This window comes from Notolabrus celidotus, chromosome 14 (assembly GCF_009762535.1).
Source record: "Notolabrus celidotus isolate fNotCel1 chromosome 14, fNotCel1.pri, whole genome shotgun sequence".
NCBI classification, from domain to species: domain Eukaryota; kingdom Metazoa; phylum Chordata; class Actinopteri; order Labriformes; family Labridae; genus Notolabrus; species Notolabrus celidotus.
This window is the reverse complement of record NC_048285.1, coordinates 22,283,446-22,304,187: the sequence shown is the minus strand read 5'-3', so window position 1 is coordinate 22,304,187 and position 20,742 is coordinate 22,283,446. Positions and strand designations below refer to the sequence as shown.

Here is a 20,742-nt window from a genome sequence, read left to right as displayed (position 1 = left end):
CCAACCAACTTATCAACCAACAATACAAACAAACAAACAAACTGAAGAGTTAATATTTTATGTATCACCTTTGACAAAGCAATGTCAGTCATTATTTAGGATTTAGGGGTGGCAACTGGGGTGGCCTGTCAGGGCCCCATGCCATCCCTGGCCACCCCTTGAGACAAGCCCCTGCTGATGATAAATACAGCTATACAAACAGATACTGTATCTGCTAAGCTTTGACTGCATAAATAAAACGGACAGAAACATGTTGAGAAAGTGTATAGATCGCTCGTTAGATTCATCCAGTAAATAATAAGACACTTTACTTGTCTGGGGACATTAAGTGGGCTTTAGGAGGGAATGACACTGCAAAAAACAAAAAAAGAGGAAGAAGTAAAAGAAGCTGATGATTTGTGAGTGTTGCATGCTGGGAAGGACAATTGGATGTCAGAACACAGGAGTGCAGATGGTGTGGGAAATGAAGACATGTTTGCAGTTGATGTTTACCCGAATGAATAAGAAATGTAGACACACACAGAACAACATGCACAGACTGAATATACACAGACACACTCACACCAACAGGGTCTGATGTTGTTCATTCACCAGCAAGGAATTTCAGCGAGAGTTTTTGCAGCGATAAGACTTCATTCTTCCATCCTGAGGTCACTGTTTCTCAAGAAAGAGAGACCTGTGTGTGTGCGTGTGTGTGTGTGTGTGTGTGTGTGTTTTGTGTGTTTTTGTAATCAGGAATTTTTTATGCCATCACTTCATGCTCCCTCTGCCTCCTGAGTCACATCCCTTTCACCTCCTACCTTCTAGCCAGAAGAACAACAGGGACCAAATCAAACTCTTCACAGGTACATTTTGAACTCATACTTGAAATACACCATAGAAAAAAACATTATTTAGTCAATTTGTCAAATATTCATATCGACAGCAATCAGAGACTTGACATTTTGACCGCGTTTGGATAGAGAAAACAATCTGTCATGGCAGAAGAAGCAAAAACAGCACGTCAGCCTGAAACTTATTGCGAGCTGCGAGGAGTATGAACACTTCATATTTAAATCTCCTGTGAGGAGTTTATAACTGGTTATGAAACAAAATGAAATTGATACTGATGCCTTTATGACATTCAAATGAGACCATCAGCATGAAGAATGAGTTTTACATTTAAATTGCTCAAGCCTTTGACCTCTGCCACCGGGTTGGTGTCAGATGAAGACACAGCCTTCCTTTGCATTGCATGCTGAATTAAATGGTTGCCTTAAAAAGACTGCAGATGGGGGGCGCTGGTGGCCTAGCGGTCTAAGCGCCCCACATATAGAGGCTACAGTCCTCGTCGCAGGGGTCGCCGGTTCGATTCCCGGCCGGTCGACCATTTCCTGCATGTCTTCCCCCGCTCTCTACTCCCCACATTTCCTGTCTCTCTCCACCTGTCCTATAAAATAAAGGCAAAAAGGCCAAAAATATAACTTTAAAAAAAAAAAAAAAAAAGACTGCAGATGGACATTTATTGTCAGAAAACACTACCTACACATTTACGGGACAAAATCATCAAAAAGATGAGGGGTACCACTTTGTCAACAGGGGGTGCCAAAGCCATCACAAAATGTACCTCCCTTACTGGAGCTTTAAAGTTTTTGTGATCAAATCAAATCAACCTTTATTGTCTTTTTTTTTCATACCAGTGTAAAAACAAAAAGAAAGAGTGCCTCCAAGAGATCCTGGTAAAATATATTAATAAAAATATAGTAATAAAAATATATATGATAAAGAAGTAAATGTGAAACTTAAGAGTGACCCCATTTCATTATCCTCTGAAGATCGAAAGGATTGAGAGATGCTAATTTAACCTGAAAAGGCTTTATTTATTTTATTTACTGGTTCTATTTCCCAAGCATTACTCACTTGGTCACTTATAATTAGCACACACTGATGCATGCCTTTACAACCAATTCATGTGAATGATGTCTGAAATATAAACCAGTAAAATAAGAGCATTACAAAACGGTATATAAGTCCAAAGACCAGTGCTGATAGGATTTTAGAAATAAACAGGGTTATAATTATCCAGGAAATCAGTGATACATCTCTTAATCGTAAAGGCTAAGAAAATTAAGATGAGGAGCAAACGGATGTTTCATAGTCACACGCCTCCTCTTCAGTCAATCTCAGTGGTATCGTGATTGCAGACGCAAAAGACAAGGTCAGTGAAGAGGCAGAGATGGATCCTTTGTATTAGCGTGCGTAGTCTCAGTGTGTGTGTTTGTGTGTGTGTGTGTGTGTGTGTGTGTGTGTGTGTGTGTAAGAGAGAGAGAAAAGAGAGAGTGAGCATCCTTTCAGCTGATACGCATTCATTATCTCGCTCAAGGACATTTGAACAAGGATGGACTCGTCTTTCATTCAAACAGCCGCCTACACACTCCAGACACTACTACTGCTGCTGCACAGATTCATTCAGTTATTCAGTGCTCAGAGAGAGACAGGACTCAAATGCAGGCACACACAGTAAGACACACTCACATAGTTATACACACATATATACACATACATGCACACAGGCTGGTTAAGATTTTTTGAGAAACTACATTTAACAGTGCAAACTGAACTAAACATATAAATTCAAATAAACTGGGCTGTCTTCTCCTTCTATGTCTTTATTAACATAATTTGAAGTCATCTGAGAAACCTGTGTAGTAGATACATACAGTATTTTGTAAATCTTAAACAAGACCATCAACAACAAGACTGACAATTTCTATATTATAATTTTCAATCACTGTCAGGGGGGAGGTGTTAGACGAGAGTTGCTTTTGTTAAGTTTTGTTTACTGATCTACCTGTTATTTGTAGTCTTTTTCATGTGTTATGTTCTTGTATTCCTTGTGTATATTTTCATTTGTATTTTTCATTTATTTTTCTTTTATCTTAGATTATTTGTTCCTTCTGTGTCTGGTATACTTTCTTCCCTTGTGTGCTTCCTTCCTGTCTGATTACTCTAATTAGTTTCACCTGCGTCTTTGTCACATCTGTGTTGACAGATGTGTTGACTTATGTAGTAAGTAGTATGTGAAAAAGAGCAAAATCTGGAGTATGGCGAAGCTTCCCGGATGTCGTACTGATTCGGAAAAGTTACTCAGTATGCAGGACCAGTCTCCCTCGCGTACTGTTTCCCATAATGCACAGCGCTCGTTCCGCCTTTTCCTTTTTTCTCTTTTTTGACGAGGGGAACTCCGTTTTTTGGTGCTGTGAAAATTATTAAATTACATATCAACCACTTCTAAACTTTTTTAATTATAAGTGAATGCTACATGAAGCAGTTCCGCTATCAGCTTGGCCGTTGTTTACTTCTGCTTTCCAAAACCGGAAATCCAGTGAAGTCTGGCTCAGCACACTGCAGAACAGATCGAACAGAACAGTCATACTACATACTAAATTCGAACGCAGTATGTAGTAGGCAATACCTACTGCCTACTCGCCTCAACACAAACATGAAGTTCCTCACAGTAGCTTTAGAGATGCAATTGTCATAGCAGCTTCCCCATAAAGGAAAACACTGAATCAGGTTGTATCAGTCATCATCTCCAACAGTGTTCTCATGAAACACTTCAGCATAAACAATGTGTACTGGATACTCTGGTATATGGTGCATCATTTGCTGACACTTTCATTACAACCAGTGGTCCCACTTGAATCTTGCAGGACATGCAACAAACAATCTAAGAAATTAGCATCATAGCGTTAAACTGTAACATCACAAATGGTAAATTTGTATTGTAAGTGTGAAGTGCACATGCTATCATTTCAACAGATGACCATTGGTTTCAAAAACCCAACATAAATTGTTAAACTGGGCTCCAACTGAAAGAGGCAAGCCTAAAACTAATGACGAAAGTATGCTTGTGTTTGAAATGTGTTTTATTACCTTACTTCTGCTAAATGTCACATCTGACGTCTTTAAAATTGCTGTACACTGTATATCCCAGAATATGTGTGAATATGGTCTTTTTGGCATGGTTATTAGGCATACTTTATTAACTTTAACAACTTTTTAGTCATCTTTAAGTGATGAAAATGAACTTACTGGAATGCAGGGGCTACAGAAAAAGTATTATGGCTGATTTGAGATTAAATTATTTGACTTTATTTGATGATTTATTCCGTACCTTTTTCTGTGTTTGTGTTAAACCCTCTGTAATCTGTCTTAAGATGAGTTGCTTTGGACCGAGACATTTTGAATCAAAGAGATGAGTACACGTAAGAAGAGAATGTTGGTGCATGCACGCACACTGCATGTACAGCACATTGGTCTGTCTGCGTGCCTGCACACAATTACAGTGCATATATTACAGGTCTTTATATACATACGTGTGTGTGTGTGTGTGTGTGTGTGTGTGTGTTTGTGTGTGTCTGGGGTCAGTAATAACAGGAAGCTGTCCCTCCATGTTGACACAAACCTGCCCTGCTAATTGGACATTGGAAATAAATAAACTAACTAAAGAGTGTCCCACTCAACCCACCAGCAGCAGAGCTCTCCATGAGACTGAAAATAAGAAACCCTGAGCACTACATGCTTTCAGACCCAAACAGGAACACCTGTAGCTTCTCTCAGCTGGACTCTGCGTCATGACAAACCAATTCAACGGTATGCAAACAGTTTGAGAAGTGGATAATGACAGGTGGGAGGGATTTTAAGGATGCGAGGAGGCTGGTGTAGACATGGTCGTAAAGGGAATCTTAACTGAAAATAAAAGTTGGAGACAGCAAAGCCTCACTAGACCACTTCTTGTGAAGAATGAAGAAGACAGAGAAGAGGAGAGTGGTGACCATAAAAAATAGGAATTGAAAGTAAGAGTGAGAGAGAGACATCTTGTTGGATCTTGTCTGAGTTGTTACTGGTTACAAGGTTGATCAGCGGCAACAAGATCACAGAACAAGTGAGGCATCAAGGCATCAATTGATGCTTTTATAGACCAATCTTAACTCAGCAACTGTGCATTGGCATGACAGGCAACAGTGTGAATTTTCTAAAATGTCTAGAGGCGAGAAGCTAACTACATAACTATACTATATGTGTGGAGTTACAAGTTATGCTAGAAGAAATTTGTTTTTGAACTGATACATTCAAGAGCCAGTCCCCTATGTCCTCAAAGTTCAGGATTGACAGAAGTGGCTTGGTGCTACCCTTTGTTTGACTTGAGGAAGTTCAAGTAGGCTTATAAAATCTGCAAGCAACAGTTTTAATATTAATAAACATAAAAACATGGAAATGAGAATCCAGTTATTATTATAGGGTCTGCTGACCCCGTCACCACAACCAGTATGTTAGACACAACTGAAGTTTTACAGTAATACAAGATGGGCAGGCATTGTCTCACAAAAATCTGATTTTATTATGATTGATGATGTATTGTGTGATATGTAAACAAAACATTATAGATTTTAGGGGTTATTGAAGTACCTTTTGTGTATGTATTTGAAAAACATGACTGTTGAAAGATGCACTGATACACAGAGAGCGTTAAGTGTTGCTTTCGCTGCAGATAAGCAGTTATTCACATAAGACACTCCACACCAACACCGAAGATTTTGTTTCCTTTGCTTGATGCAGAGGGAGGCTAAGAGCTTTAATTTAGGATGTCTTGTCCTGCTCTGTTCGTGGGCTCTTCTGGGAGGTCAAAACGTGGCTCAAACAGCTGCAGCACCTGCTCATATTTCTCTCGGAGACAGTGTGATAAAACACAAGTCTCCCTTTATACATAAAATAAAAAGGCAGGCTCACAACTCATGAGATGGCAGGATGGACCAGCTGCATCTGGTCAATGTGTGTGTGTGTGTGTGTGTGTGTGTGTGTGTGTGTGTGTGTGTGTGTGTGTGTGTGTGTGTCTGTGTGTCTGTGTGTGTGATTTAACATTTGTCTTCCTACATGTGTGTGTGTTCATTTAAATACACATAGGACACATGTCTGTGGACATGTGTGTGTGTTTTTTTTGGTGTGGGAGTGCATGCCTCTCTGCGTTTGTGTATTTCCCATGGAGAAAAAATACTGTACATATGTGTGAGTGTTATTTACGCATCTCCTCGAGTGTCTCTCAGTGTGTCAGCTCCAGATGTGTCAGGGTCAGAGCAGGGCTGCCCTCCCCAGTCCCAGATGTGTCCAGGTGTGGCCTGCAGTGTCATGCATGCATGCAACTCAAACTCCTTACAACCTGAAGCAGGGCGCAGGGTCACACACATTTCCAGGTTTCCTGAATGTTTGACGAGAAAGAGCAAAAAGAAGATATCTTGAACAAACAACTGCAGAAACCTCCTGTCCTGTTGACTCACTGTTTTGGACTAAAATGAATGAGCATCTCATACTTGAATAAACTGATGGAGTGATTCATCTCTCTGTTGCTATCTTTGGCAGGATGTGGCTGTCTGTCCAGGCAGGACGTCTGTGTCCGTTGATATCTTTGCAAGGAGAACAAGACCGAGCTTAAGGACAGCTATCTGGCAATTTAACAAGAGGAAAAGGGCACACAAGTCTTACATTCTCGAGCACAGAGAAAGGAGGGAAAGAGAGAGAGAGGCCCAGACGTATAGAGAGATGTCTTTGGGTTTAATGAGATATAAAGAAAGGTTTTTCTGTAAGGATTCAGGTTTGGGGGGCATCAGAAGTTTGTGATAGAGTACAGAAAGATGGAGCAAAGATCTTGTTATCTAACCTCACTGTTTACTCAGATTCCTGCTCGCAGATAGCATCAGCAAATAAGCTGAAGCCAAGTTGACGTGCTGATGGTCCAAGTCGAAGCTGACCTTTTGCCTCTGTGAAAACACACACACACCTACACACACCTACACACACCTACACACACACACACACACACACACACACACACACACACACACACACACACACACACACACACACACACACACATACAGCATATAAACACACACGATCCTGCTGTTCTCTACATTCTGCTGGTTATAAACACTGAGGGTCGGTGGGGCCAAAAACAAACAAGAGCCTGGTTCTGAGTACATTTAGTTTAACTGGGGAACATAAACATAAACCTTTTATTTAGTTTAGTGAGGCCATTTGTTCAACATTAATTGGTTTATGTAGTATTATATCCAGAGTATGAAATAAATGTTTAACTACAGCTATAGTGCACTAAAATAATAAAGCAAAAAAATGAAGGTTGATAGAGGCTGAGGAGGAGCAGAAGGTACCCAGGTCATTTGAAGAAGGTTAAAGTCCAAAAATGTCCTAAGAACATATTGAACCCAAACTTTTCAATATGATGGCATGTGGGAATGTGAATAGCAGGCACCATGCATAGCAGTCCCTGTTGTCGGTATATGGCAACATTTTTACCCAGTGTTAATTGCTTTGGGTATCTGGAAGAAGAGAAAGCCGCGTTTTATGTGCATTCAATTTTCTTTCTCAAACCTTACTGAGCACAAGTCACTAATTTGGATATGATGTAAATAGCAGCACCATAACGTCACATTTCCTATTTGTTTTTTTATGATTTCATGTTAAGGTTTTCTGATTTTTTTTACCTCATAACCCCATCACACAGCGCCTGCTTGCGCTCTGATTTGCTCTGCTTGTGCTCAAGCCAGGTGGCAACTTTAGATGTCATCAACTTGAGTTGATGTGGAAGTGCTAAATAATGCAGTTTCTTAAGTGTCCACTTGAGGAAGACTCCAAAAGTCAAGCAAACTCTGTTAACACCCATGTTCAAACGCCAGGGTTCAAAAAACAGTTTTGGTCTTCACAGCACATTTCTCTGCACATTGATTTCAATGAGTTGACTGTGGCGGCTGTGGCTCAGTGGGTAGAGTCAGTCGTCTGTCAATTGGAAGGTAGGCAGTTCAATCCCAGCTCTGGCAGTCACATGCTGCAGTGTCCTTGAGCAAGACACTGAACCCCAAATTGTTCCCGCTGTTGTTGAGCCGTGTGTGAATGTGTGAGATTAGCTAATACTGATGGTCCCTTACTATAAGATAAGTTATGATACTCCTTTATTCGTCCCACAACGGGAAACTTAATGGAGTTACAGCAGCAAACAAAAAGGTGTACAGTACAAGAATTTCAACAAGAATATATATAGAAAAAAAATGTCCATCAGAAACAACAGCTGGGCCATAATTCTCCTGTCAGCCACCACCTCCACAGGGTTCAGCAGCTCTACCATCAGTGAGTGAATGTGGTGTGAATGGGTTAATGTGTCAAGTAGTGTAAAAGCACTTTGAGTGGAGAGAAAGACTGGAAAAAGCACTATATAAGTATAAGTCCATTTACCATTTACTGTGCGCCTTGCAGATGTTAGCCACAAGGCTAAAGGCCCCCTTGACTCAGCTTGTACACCCCTCACTAGGACGACCAAAAATTTGAGTCAACATTTTCAATGAGGACCGCAATAGGGCTCTGCTTTAGAAACCAAAGGGTGACATCACAGAGACTGCATCCATGTTTTAAAGTCTCAAACTGGATACTCACACTCACACTTAACTGTTGGCATGTTTGCATTACTTACAGAGTGTCCTGATTGAGTGCTTACTCTTTGACAGGTTTTAGTCACAACCAACCTGATCAACTTTGTTATCTTTAGGGCCTGTGCACCCTCTCTACTCTCTCAGGGGTGTTGGTATTCTTATTGATTACTTCTTGTTCTGGAACATCTTTACCTTTGCTCCTACATCCTCATTTTAAATTCAACATGTTATATATTGTAAGTATAACAACATGTTGCTAAACATTGTAAAAAAAAAAAGAGAGTGAGTATTGGTGAGGAATGAACCACATTTATGTCTGCTTCTGTCCTCCTTGTTCATGCAGTCATTAGGTACTAATGAGATGACTAAATTATAAGTTGACTAATGGCTGTTTGATGCAAAGATAAGCTGCTGAGCCATGACACCCCCATGTAAGCATTTTACTGTATCTTTTACAAGTCCCTGCTACCCTTAAACCATCACGTCCCTCATTCATATTCCAACTCTCGCTCTCTCTCTTTATTCCTCTCTTTGTACGACAGAGTGATGTGACAGTAGAGAGCAGACAATGTCGGGTTACCCTGGTAATTTGGGAAGGAGGACGGAAGTATCCTGGGCAGGCGTCGTCCCCTCCTCCCGAAGCGGCTCGAGTCCCACCGATGATTCACCAGCCAGCACGATGAAGGTTGACGACCCCAATTTGAGTAAGGCAGGAGGAGGAGGAGCAGGAGAAGGAGGCAGATGAGGAAGGGGGATAATAAGGAGGAGGGGATGGCGATGCCTACGTCAGTGGCACTTGCTAATAGGCAGATGTCCTTGTCCCTGACACAAGTAAATCATGTCTCCTGGGGGGGAAAGCATGAAAGAAAGGGAGAAGGAGAGGAAGGGAGGGAGGAAATGAGTGAAGCAGAGATAGAGATTGGTGTCTGGACGTGAGTGCGTGTCTAAATGGAATTATAAGCAATTACTTCAGCCTCTGAGTTCACTGTTGAAATGTTGTTTTGATGAAGACTGAAAACAAGACAGGGGGAAGCTGAGGAAGGTGAAATGACTCAGTTTGAGTGTTTTAAGCAGTTTTGGGTGAGTGGGGCGGGCGGGGTGGAAACCACAGAGTGAAACAGGTGATCCGAAGGGATGGAGAAGGAGTGGAAGGAGATAGAAAAGATGAGAAAAAACAAGAATGAAAGTTTGAGACGGTAAAAGTCTTTGTTGAGTTTTAAGTTTAAAATAAAAACACTTGGAAAATAGAAATAAATGGCAAAATTAAAAGAGTAATAAGTAATATGGGATGTAAAAGAAGTAAAAGATTATAATGAGTTCATTGTCCATTGGCGTGTCACCATTGTTTACAATACAAGCAACTTGGTGAGGGTTGAGTTGGAGTTGGGAGCAGATTCTTGGATGCACTTGTATGCAAATGTCTGTTTATAGATAAATAAAGTCTATAAAGTGGTCTGATGATAGCCAAAGTGATTCTGGATTACATTACAGGTGATACTTTTTTCTCCCCACACATAATATGTTCCTACATCCAACCCATCGATTGTATATAAAATGGACAATGCGCCCCCATCTACTCCCACTGTGAGAAATTAAGCCAAAGTACTGCCTCAATGGCTTCTGACATATTTGTTTGGAAGTACCTACACTTTGTTGCAGTTGCTCTGTCCCACAGAGTCAGCTAATGGCCACAGGAAGATAAACTGTGCAAAGTATGTGATCTTCCTCCTGATTAAATTGCTCCATAGTAAAGCAGAGCACCCTCCTCAGCGGGGCAGCATACCCTCTACAAACACCATCATCCAGCCTCCCTCACAAGCATGATAACTACCTCTCTTTAAAAGCAATGTAGTCGTTTAAGGTCAGCATAAACATTTCTTCAGGAATGTGCACTCATAGGACTGTTACCACGTGTTTTCTAACACCACATGATGAAGGTAATAATATGATCCATACTAAGCGCGGGCACACAGAAGAAGCCAGGCTCCAGTCTATGCCTGCAGAAGCTTCAAACAAGAAACTTATTATCAAATATTATAAAACTACTTCCTAGTTTTGATTAACCGGCTGTTGAGCATCAAGAGGTTAGGAACATATGAAACAAAAAAAACAAGTGAGCTGTTTAGGCATGAAATGATGAGGGAAATATTTTAATTTCAGAGAAAATTACCATATCCTGAGGCAACAAATAGACAAGGGTTAGAGTGTGACAATGCATATAAATGTAAAATCCTACAAAATATGAAAGAAACAAAAAAAATCAGCATAAATTCATTTATTAACACTGGTGTGTGTGTGTGTGTGTGTGTGTGTGTGTGTGTGTGAGTGTGTGTGTGTGTGTGTGTGTGTGTGTGTGTGTGTGTGTGTGTGTGTGTGTGTGTGTGTGTGTGGGTGTGTGTGTGTGTGTGTGTGTTAATCCACAAAACCGTAGAAATAAACGTAAACTGGTCAGCACATATGTCAGCAGGGCATGGCTACTTGTAATTTGTCAGGAGTAGTGGTGGCAGAAGGTGAATCTGTCCAATCAGCACTTGTATCTGGGGGTCTTCAGCATCACAGACACTAATAAGCAGCATCTTCCTGTGTTTACTCCAGTGGGAAAGGGAGTGGACCTTGATGGAGTCTACAGACTCTTATAGATAAATACAGATAACTTTAATCTCACGCTAATTCTGAGCACTTCCTTTTCCTCCTCATATGTCTTCCTGTCTAGACCTGTGTTTTTTTGTTAGATCACAACTCCTGTGCCTCCATATGTCTATTAGACGTATACAGTAGCATTCAGTTATTTCATCTAAGGTCATATTGTTGAAAATGAAAAAATGATTTTGCTGCGTCAGGTAAAAGCAAATCAGCTGAATATGCTCTTGCACTTTGAATGTGCATTATATTTTCATTATGTGCATAGTCGAAGTGTTTGTTTATATTTGGGACTCAGGCCGCTGCTGGCATGCTCCCCTGGAAGCCTCTTTATCTCCCTGGCCACTTGAGTCGGGGAAGTGAGCCTGCCACATAGCGCCTGGCCCTCACAATCACTGGAGCTGCTCCAACATTCCCCTTGACGGCAACTCAAACAAATCTGGGGACTGACCATGACTCAGCTATTACCCTCTTGTGTCTGCCTGTCTGGCTACTTCAAAAACACCCCCAGTGAGAACTTAACAGTAAATTTCACCTTGTAGTTGTGCTTGCAGAAATGTTGTCATTGATGAATTGCACAGAGTTTTTTTTGTTGTTGTTGTTGTTGTTTTTTAAGATGGACTTTTTCTATAAGTGGAAATATAATGCGGTGTGATTTTAGACACACTTTTTTCTTTATAGTGCATGGTAAACTCCTCTTGACTTGATTCACTGTAGGTACAGAGCTATTTATAAATACCATTTTCCTTGCTTAAACAGTCCCCCACTGTCACCGCCAGCAGGATTCTCAGTGGATCATAATAGCACTGTGTTAAACTGTTGTAACATCACCCATCCAAACAGAGGATTTTAAAAATAATTTTAATTGAGTTGCATGCTTTAAGGTGCTACCATTCAAAAAAACTCCCGGTTAAGTTAATTAGCAAAGTTCAATCCCAACCTACTTTAGGCTACTGCCCAGTTACCTCAGACTTTTATACTTAATTTCTATTTTATTGCAACAATCAATTTTACAATGAAAGAGCTGTCTTAATTTTAAAAGTGTGTCATCCTCTCAAAGAGTAGCACCCAATTAGCTTAGGCCTTGTTTGTCATAGCTTACTCCCTCAGCCCTGTGTTCAGTGTCATCCTACTTTTTACTGCACAACTCACATACTGTCATGAGTGAGGAAAGGAGGGGGAGGATACACGGTGCAGATTCAAAATAAAAATGATTTAATAAACTTAAACTGAGAAACAAAAACTTACTGCATACAACAAAAACTCAGGAAACATTGGAAACAACATCGCAGAACACAGACTAACACATGCCACAAGCACAATGAACAGACCCAGAAGGGAGGAAACACAGAGACTAAATAGACACACTGGGTAACGAGTAAGGACACACAGGTGAGGACAACAAGGCACAGGTGAATGCAATCACAAAGGTGGGAAAACACTGGTGAAACTAAACTAAACATACCAGACTATTTTACAAAATAAAACACTGAAACCCAATTCAAGACCACAGGATATTACAGGGAGTAATAAGACAAAATACTAAACACAATAACACAAAAAATGTAACAAATACACAGGACATGAATCCCTGAAACATAACACTGGGAAGACACAAGGATAACTATGAAGTGAAACCAGAAATCAAAATCAGGACATTACAAAGAAAATACAAAGCAAAAGTAACCCATGACACTTACACAATACAGTGGTAGACTTCTGATCTGACTATAGGTTGCAGTGTGGCAAACATTAAGCTTCATTCAAGTTTAATTTACACTGTGTCAAGGCATATGGATAGTCCTCATTGCAGTGGTCACTGGTTCAATTACCAGCCTTGCCTCCTTGTTGTATTTTATATCCCACTATTTGATTCCAACACTTCTTATCTCTTCTCAGCAGTCCTATCAAGTAATTATAAAATTACCAAATAAAAAAAAATAATCTTAAACAAAAATATCAGTACACTACTATACTATCTACCAGCAAGAGGAGGAGCCAGAGGCAGTTTCATTTAATTATTTTATTGCATTTGAATATCCCCCATCTCAATATTGAACTCATTTTTATAAATTCATGCAGCCTTTCTTTACCATCTTTGCAAAAAGGCAGTCACATTTTTAATAAATGTCTAATACAACAATACCAGAGCTTTCTAACATTGCAATGAACATTATCTCCATAATGATCATCAAAACCTCTGAGATGTCTTGAACAAAATGCACTAAGAATACTTAGTCATGAGGTCACTATCCAATTATTTTAGTCTTCTGGAAGGACACATTGGGTGAAATGTTGATTAAGTGGTTGTGTCAGTTATCAGACACTTAACAGGAAGTGAGAACAGGCCACAAACAGGAAGAAGCGGAATGTGCTTCCTGTTGGCCGGCGGTATTATACAGGACAGATTCCACGTGCCATCATAACTGACACACACACACACAGACACACACATATAGGCTTGCATACTAACGGACAGGAATGTTTTTCCACTGAAATCAGGGAGAAGCAGACTGTCAGGAAAGACAAACAGTAAGAGTAGATAACACTGAGACAGGGTGTACGCGTGCAGAGTTACAAATTAGAGGGCATGAATCTAACTCAGGTTCACAATGTTCAACTTAAAAACTCAGTCTTATTAAGTTTTCATATCACACAGCATTGATGACACCTATGTGCTGTCTATCAAATAAATTAATATATGATGAACACTGATCAAGCTTGATAAAAAAGTTAGCATAAAAGTTTCTCTTACCCAAAAGCTTGAGCAGACACTCCTTGGATGTGCAGTGTGTGCAACCAAAGAAAGCCTGTCATTTGTTTGATTTTTGAATGAAGACATCCCCAATTATTCAGCACCAGCAACACAAAGTTAGCTGAGAGGTTATGGTCAGTGGCTGAATGGTTGAGTTGGCCTGCAGAGTCAGCAGCATCCACACGTCACACTGAGTGACCAATCCTTTAAAACCTTCATGGTTCATACAATGAAAATGAGTTATATAAAGCTCACTCCCTGCACTGTACCATTGTTATGAATACAGAAATAAGCAATAAGACTAAAACCAGCCATGTTTATCTGTTCTTTAAAAATCTGCAATATAATATAAAGCCAAATGGAGATTTTGTCTCTTGGAGTCAGCCTCAAGTGATATAAGGATAACATCAAGACCGCTGACTAGGGAAGTGAATAATATTATTTCTTTACAATGGCGCCTGTCAGAGGACATGATAACTTCACTAAGACTAGTCAGGGTGTCCATGCTGTCCAACGCTGAAAGTGCCTACAATGGTCATGCCAGCATCAGAACTGGACTCTGGCACAATGGAAGGTGACCTGGAGGAACATGACAACATGTTCAAGGTGTTGACTCAGTCACTAAATTTCCCAGACCTCAATCCAATCATGTGTCTGACAACCGAGTCTGATCCATGGAGACCCAACATTGAAACTTACAGGACTTAAAGTATCTGTTGCTCAGTTCTTGGTGCCAGATACCTGTACACAGTGCACCTTCAGAGGTCTAATGGAGTCCACGTTTTGTTAGATCACAGCCCAAAAAATACTGCTCTGATGAGAGATGTGTATACACAGTATTAGGCAGTTGGTCATAATGTCTGATGTCTAATGTCTAATGGCTGATTGGTGTGTTTTTCAAAACCAATAGTTGCTGCTTCGTTAAACCTTTTAAATATTTTTTGGCCACTCAGAAGCAGTGGAAACTGGCTTTTAACACACCACAAGCATCACCATTTTAAAGGGTTGTAGACAGCAGACATGACATTTTAAAACATTTCAATTGTTGAAATATTTAAACTCAAGCATGACAAATACAAAATGCTCCCCTAGATGGACTGGGAGGACACACAATACTAGACACAGACACATGTAAGCAGCATTTTATTGCTGCTGTGGGACTTATTTTAACTACTTCATACAGAGTTGCTAAGATTTTTAAGGAGTCATTGGTTTGTATAAGGAAAAGTGTCAGAAAATAAAAACACCTGTTTATGATCTGTCTGTGTTCCTGCTGATGTGATGGATCCTCACAGAGGTGAGAGTAAGAACTGAGGGAGTTGAGGGCTGCTGGTTAGAGAGCGGCATGCTGCCTGTGTTTATGAAATTAACATTGGTTGTCCTTGAGGCCTTCCTGATTGAATCACACAGGCTGGATGACGTCATGCCTGGTTTAAGTCATATTTTGGATTAGAGAGGACGAGAGAGAGAGAGAGAGAGAGAGAGAGAGAGAGAGAGAGAGAGAGAGAGAGAGGATGAGTCACTGCCTCATTGATGACTGTCTCCACTGAGTGGTCAGATAATTCAGGTACAGAGAGAGACACAGGCACAGCACGACTCCCTAATGGCACTCAAATAAAATGACTTGTTGAGAACTTGCAAAATACACCTTTTAAGAAGATTAAACAGCATTGATGCTGCTACCTCCTCCTCTCTCTCCTGGGTTATATTTATGACCAAGGATTGAAATAACAAGATAACTACCTGTGCTGCAATCAAACGTGGACTTACCGTTTCTCTTTTCAGAGAAATGAACTGGTGTACACCAGATCTGTATAAGACCTTACTATATTTCAGGGCCTTTCACTGTGATACAGATTTCAACTCTATGAATGTTTTGCATCAGTGACTTAAAACTATAAAAGTAAATAACTAAACTAAAAAGTTCATTATTTTTTTGGGTGCGTCTACACTCGTACACTAATACATTTTGACAACTTACAAACGCTATAAGCCATCAACTCGATCACAAGTACAGTGATATTCTCCCTTTAATGTTTACAGAGAGAAAACAGTGCTTATGGTTTACACAAATTATTGTGCTGAAGAGCAGAAATGGGAGACATAGTCATAAGTGATGATTGAAAGGAAAGCATCCCATGACATTTTAGGTTAAATCAACACAGATTAATGGCTAAATAAACATTAAATGTTTACTCAATTATGACATTTGACTCTCCCAACATTGTCTACAGATCCAAGTGAAAACCTCAACAAGCTTCCACATCAGGCTTTGGCATCTCTGACCAGGCAAGGGGCTCCCTCTTGTGGTAGAAAATTAGGACAGCTTGTTGGATCTTTGAAAGCTCCCTCACCCTGGGCTGCATGATAGGCTGAATAAATGAACCAGGGTTAAAAGCAGCAATGCACACCCACAGTGCTCACCCAAAATATCACCACATTTTGTCAAGTGTTCAAAGACAGGGAAAACAGAGATCATACACTCATGATCACACATCAAAATTGAGCGAGATTACGTCCTGACATCTTATCAGCGCCTCTTTCTGCACCCCGATTGGAGTGTGCAGGTCTGACACCTGAAAGTTCAGCACATCGATGTCAGACGCTCCAAACGTGGCTTCCACCTTCACCTTCTCATGCATGTTGAACTGAACCTTCTTGTTGTTCATCGAGAGGAGACATCGGAGGAAACTCTCCCTCAGCCTGGATCGTGCATGTTGCTCTTTCATCAGATGGTTGGAGTCGGACTCTGACTCAGCAGAAGTGGGGATGGAGGTACGGCACAGGGCTATGTAGCGAGGTGATTTGGGATCGAATCCTCGACTGTTGGGGTCTGGTCCTTTTGGCAGGCGGAGCACAGACACAGGTGTTGCCATGTTCAGTCTGTCAGTAACTGCTGAATAAAAAACAACAATCAATCAAAAACTGCAAAAACCCTCATAAAGCAAATATATGTTTCAAAGATATTTTGATTTATTCTACAATCATGAATACTAATTTCAACACAGGATCCCAGCTTGAGTTGAATCAATTGAATTATTTGTATTTTAACACTGGGAGATTTTTAAGCATAGAAATATAAGCTGAGCATCTATCCACTGTGCAGATGCCTTTTTCATTTTTTTCTTTAAGTACACACACCTGACATGTTAGGATGACATTTTGAAGAAGTCAAAATTAAAACCTAGTTTCCATAGCTGATAAAAATAAGTTAAATACATTCAAAATATTGAGGAATTCATAATGGCTTTGCCTAAAAGTTTATAAGCCTTTTTTCCTGCTTTTCTTGTTTACATAACACCTGTGTGCAAATGCATCAAAGTACTTAAGGACTGAAATTTTACTGATTTGACTTTTTGAATTCCACTTCAACTTAATGTTCTGTTCCTATTGCATTAGTACGACCAGTGGTGGACAGTAACAAAGTAAATTTACTTGAGTACAGTACTTAAGTACATTTTTTAAGTATATCTGTACTTTACTTAAGTATTATTTTTTGGGGGAACTTACTACATTTACTCTACTACATTCAGAAGACAATTATTGTACTTTTGACTCCACTACATTTCTATCACTGCTCTAGTTACTACTTTTGCTTTGAAGTCAGCTCATGAATTTCCTTCTCTTTTCTGAAATCTGATCCCAGAGACAGTAAAATGGGTTTGTGTAGTTCTGTCTGTCTCAGTGATTTAGTCATACCTTATATCGTGCATCTCCACGGTTGAACGTGGAACAAACACAGTGCACATTTTACTCAGATCAGGCAGTTCATTTAGAGGTGGTAATGATGGCTATAATTCTCCACCTGAGCACCCATGCCCATATCTTCAGCCCATGTTAGAGGTTGTTGAAATGAAGAATGATACATGTAATCTGAAATGTTCTCCCTGTTTCCCACTCTGCCCAAACATATAAACACTCACTGTCCAACCTGAGATAACATGCTGAGCTATGTAACATGTTTCATTCAGATGAACATTTCAAACTAAGTTGTCTGTGCTTGGAGTAACTTGGTTGCTGTTTTTATTCCATGGTATAGTTTTAGAGATTTCAAGTAATGTTTTCTAAATGAACATAATGTAAGTGAATACACTGCATTCACAATTATTAGGCATGTGAGTATTTTTGTGAATATGTTAAAAACTATGTTAACCGTCGTTTTCAAATTTGTCAAGAAGTCAGATAGTGAATATATTTCTTCAACTGTGTGGTTAAAATGATGCTTTTCAAATTAAGAGGCGATCCTCTTTTGTATTTTCCTGCATGGAGGAAAAGACATTCAGCTAAAGTGAAAAAGATGCTAGTGTTCATGCATGAGCACAATGCACCGTCACATGCCTCACGTTATTCCCAGGACAGGATGGCATCTCAGGGCTTTAAAGAAGATTGCCTCATGAACTGGCCTGCCTGCTCACCTGATCTCAACCCGACTGAGAACTTGTGGTCAATACTGAAGAAGATAATTTACAGTAATGGCAAGAAATACAGCTCAATGAGCATCTTTGGAAAGCCATACAAGGTACAGCTCACAGTGTCAGCAGAAAAGTCATCAGAAACCTCACTAAATCTGTTTACCTGTGACCCTCACTGAAAGAATAAGAGGATATATTGGACATTTGAGAAACACTTTAGATTTGAAATGTTTTAAAGACTAACAGTTTTATTTTGTATACAAATGTAAAGAAAACTGTTGTTTTTGTTGAAGTTTGAAAACAGTTGTAGTAAATATTATTATTTTCAATCAATAGAACGTTGAAAATGGTGCCTAGTTTTTAATTTTCACAAGTTATATACTCTTATCACCAACTTGCATAATAATTTGGCACGCTCATTTCTGCAGATTCTGCTTATCTTTAAAAATACAGCCAATGTAATTTGAAAAGCATCATTTTAACCACATTGTTGAAGAAATATATTCACTATCTGACTTCTTGACAAATTTGAAAACGACTGTTAACATAGTTTTTAACATATTCACAAAAATACTCGTGCCTAATAATTGTGCACGCAGTGTATTCACTTACATTATGTTTATTTAGAAACCATTACTTGAAATCTCTAAAAACTATACCATGGAATAAAAACAGCAACCAAGTTACTCCAAGCACAGACAACTTAGTTTGAAATGTTCATCTGAATGAAACATATAACATATTCACAAAAATACTCACGTGTCTAATAATTGTGCACGCAGTGTATACTCCTATGTAGTCTTGACTGCATTTATGTATTGTGAAAATGTGTTTTCAGATTTTTTAAGAAGTACTTTGAATACTTAAGTATTTTTAAAAGCAAGTACTTCAGTACTTTAACTCAAGTAATAATCTGACAGAGCAACTTTCCCTTGTATTGGAGTAATATTAGACCTGGAGTACCTATACTTTGACTTAAGGAATGAAGCTGTGTACTTTGTCCACCACTGATAATAGACTGTATAAATAAGATCTGTATCTGCAGCATCAGGTAGTGTGCGTAATGTGCCAAACGTGTCGGATACACATGACGAAGTTAGCATCTAAGAGAGAGCGCGTGCGTCCTGCTCACTGTTTGGTTTTAAAAAACGGCTTCATGTTTCGATACAAAAAAACTGTCTTTTCTCCTCCTATCAGTTGTTCACTCAGATGAATCTTGAAGGCTCTAAAGGTTTGCAGTTATTTCGAGCACTTACTGATGTTTTCCTCAAGTCATCTGGATCTGCAGCAGAATGTGAAACCTTGTGGTTACATTTTCTTCTTCGTTGGATTTATTAGCAGTTTGCAAAGTAGCTTACTAAGGTTTTACCTCCACCCAGTGGTCTGAAGTGTAAACGCAGGGGAAACGTTTCAGTTCCAGTTTTTTTTCGACTCACTTAACCCTCCTGTTGTGTTTGTTTCTTAGGGACAGCATTAATGTTTGTGGGTCAACTTGACCTGGGGCATGTTTAATTATCCAGAAGTGTCAGAACTGAAAAAAATCCTAATAAACAATTTTTAATCTCATTATTAACTCCATTACTAACCATTTAAATCAATATTTAGTGCAATCAATCAATCAATCAATCAATCAATCAATCAATCAATCAATCAATCAATCAATCAATCAATCAATCAACCAAGCTTTATTTATATAGCACCTTTCATACAAATCAAATGCAACCCAAAATGCTTTACAGTGATTGAAAAACAAGAAAGAAGCAGAAATGAAACAATGGCAAGACATATTAGGGGAAGATAATAATAAGAATAAGAATAAGAATAAAAATAAAACTAATAAGAATAAGAATACAAATTAAAAATAAGAACAACATAAAATAAAATAGAGACTAATGCACACCAAAAATAAAATATGTGTAATTAAAATAAGTTAAAGCATCAAAATTAAGAATAAAAATAGTTAAAATAAAAAGGGTAAGGATAAGAGTTGAAAATAAAACTAAGGCTAAAAATATCAATAAAACTGAATAGATAAATACAAATTAAATAAATGAATGAATAAATACATAAAATAGAATAAGACAACAGTTAAAATTACTAAAATTATAAAGCAACATTTAAATCAATATTATAGTAAAAGGTAGGTAATAAAATTGTTAAACCCTACATAAAAGCCAGACTGAATAAATACGTTTTTAGTTTACGTTTAAAAGTCTCAATATCTTTATCAGCGCCTCTCAGATCCTCCGGCAGGCTGTTCCATAGTTTGGGAGTGTAGTGGCTGAAAGCAGCGTCACCAAATGTTTTTGTTCTGCTCTGAGGAACAACTAAAAGAGAGGAGCTGGAGGATCTGAGAGGCCTTCCTGGTTTATACACTAAAAGCATCTCTGAAATGTAGTCTGGTGCAAGGCCATGCAGTGCCTTAAAAACTAGTAAAGATTGGGGTTAGGGTTAG

General features: G+C 39.1%; 1 protein-coding gene across 2 annotated transcripts; it reads right to left on the bottom strand.

Moving 5' to 3' along the window:
* Nucleotides 1–15,880: 15,880 nt before the first annotated feature.
* On the bottom strand, nucleotides 15,881–19,675 carry gemin7 (gem (nuclear organelle) associated protein 7). 2 transcript variants are annotated; one of them, XM_034701098.1, is made up of 2 exons: nucleotides 19,544–19,675; nucleotides 15,881–16,771 (listed from the first exon to the last, which is right to left on the bottom strand). In XM_034701098.1, the coding sequence occupies exon 2, from the start codon at nucleotides 16,749–16,751 to the stop codon at nucleotides 16,365–16,367; it is 387 nt and encodes a 128-aa protein (XP_034556989.1). In that variant the 5' UTR covers nucleotides 16,752–16,771; nucleotides 19,544–19,675; the 3' UTR covers nucleotides 15,881–16,364. The 2 variants fall into 2 exon arrangements, with proteins under 2 accessions (XP_034556989.1, XP_034556990.1); XM_034701099.1 differs by having other exon boundaries at nucleotides 15,881–16,768; nucleotides 19,544–19,672.
* Between the last annotated feature and the right edge of the window lie 1,067 nt (nucleotides 19,676–20,742).

Coding starts and splice junctions, on each gene's coding strand:
- gemin7 (XM_034701098.1), bottom strand. CDS start 16,751: ATGGCAACACCTGTGTCTGTGCTCCGCCTGCCAAAAGGACCAGACCCC.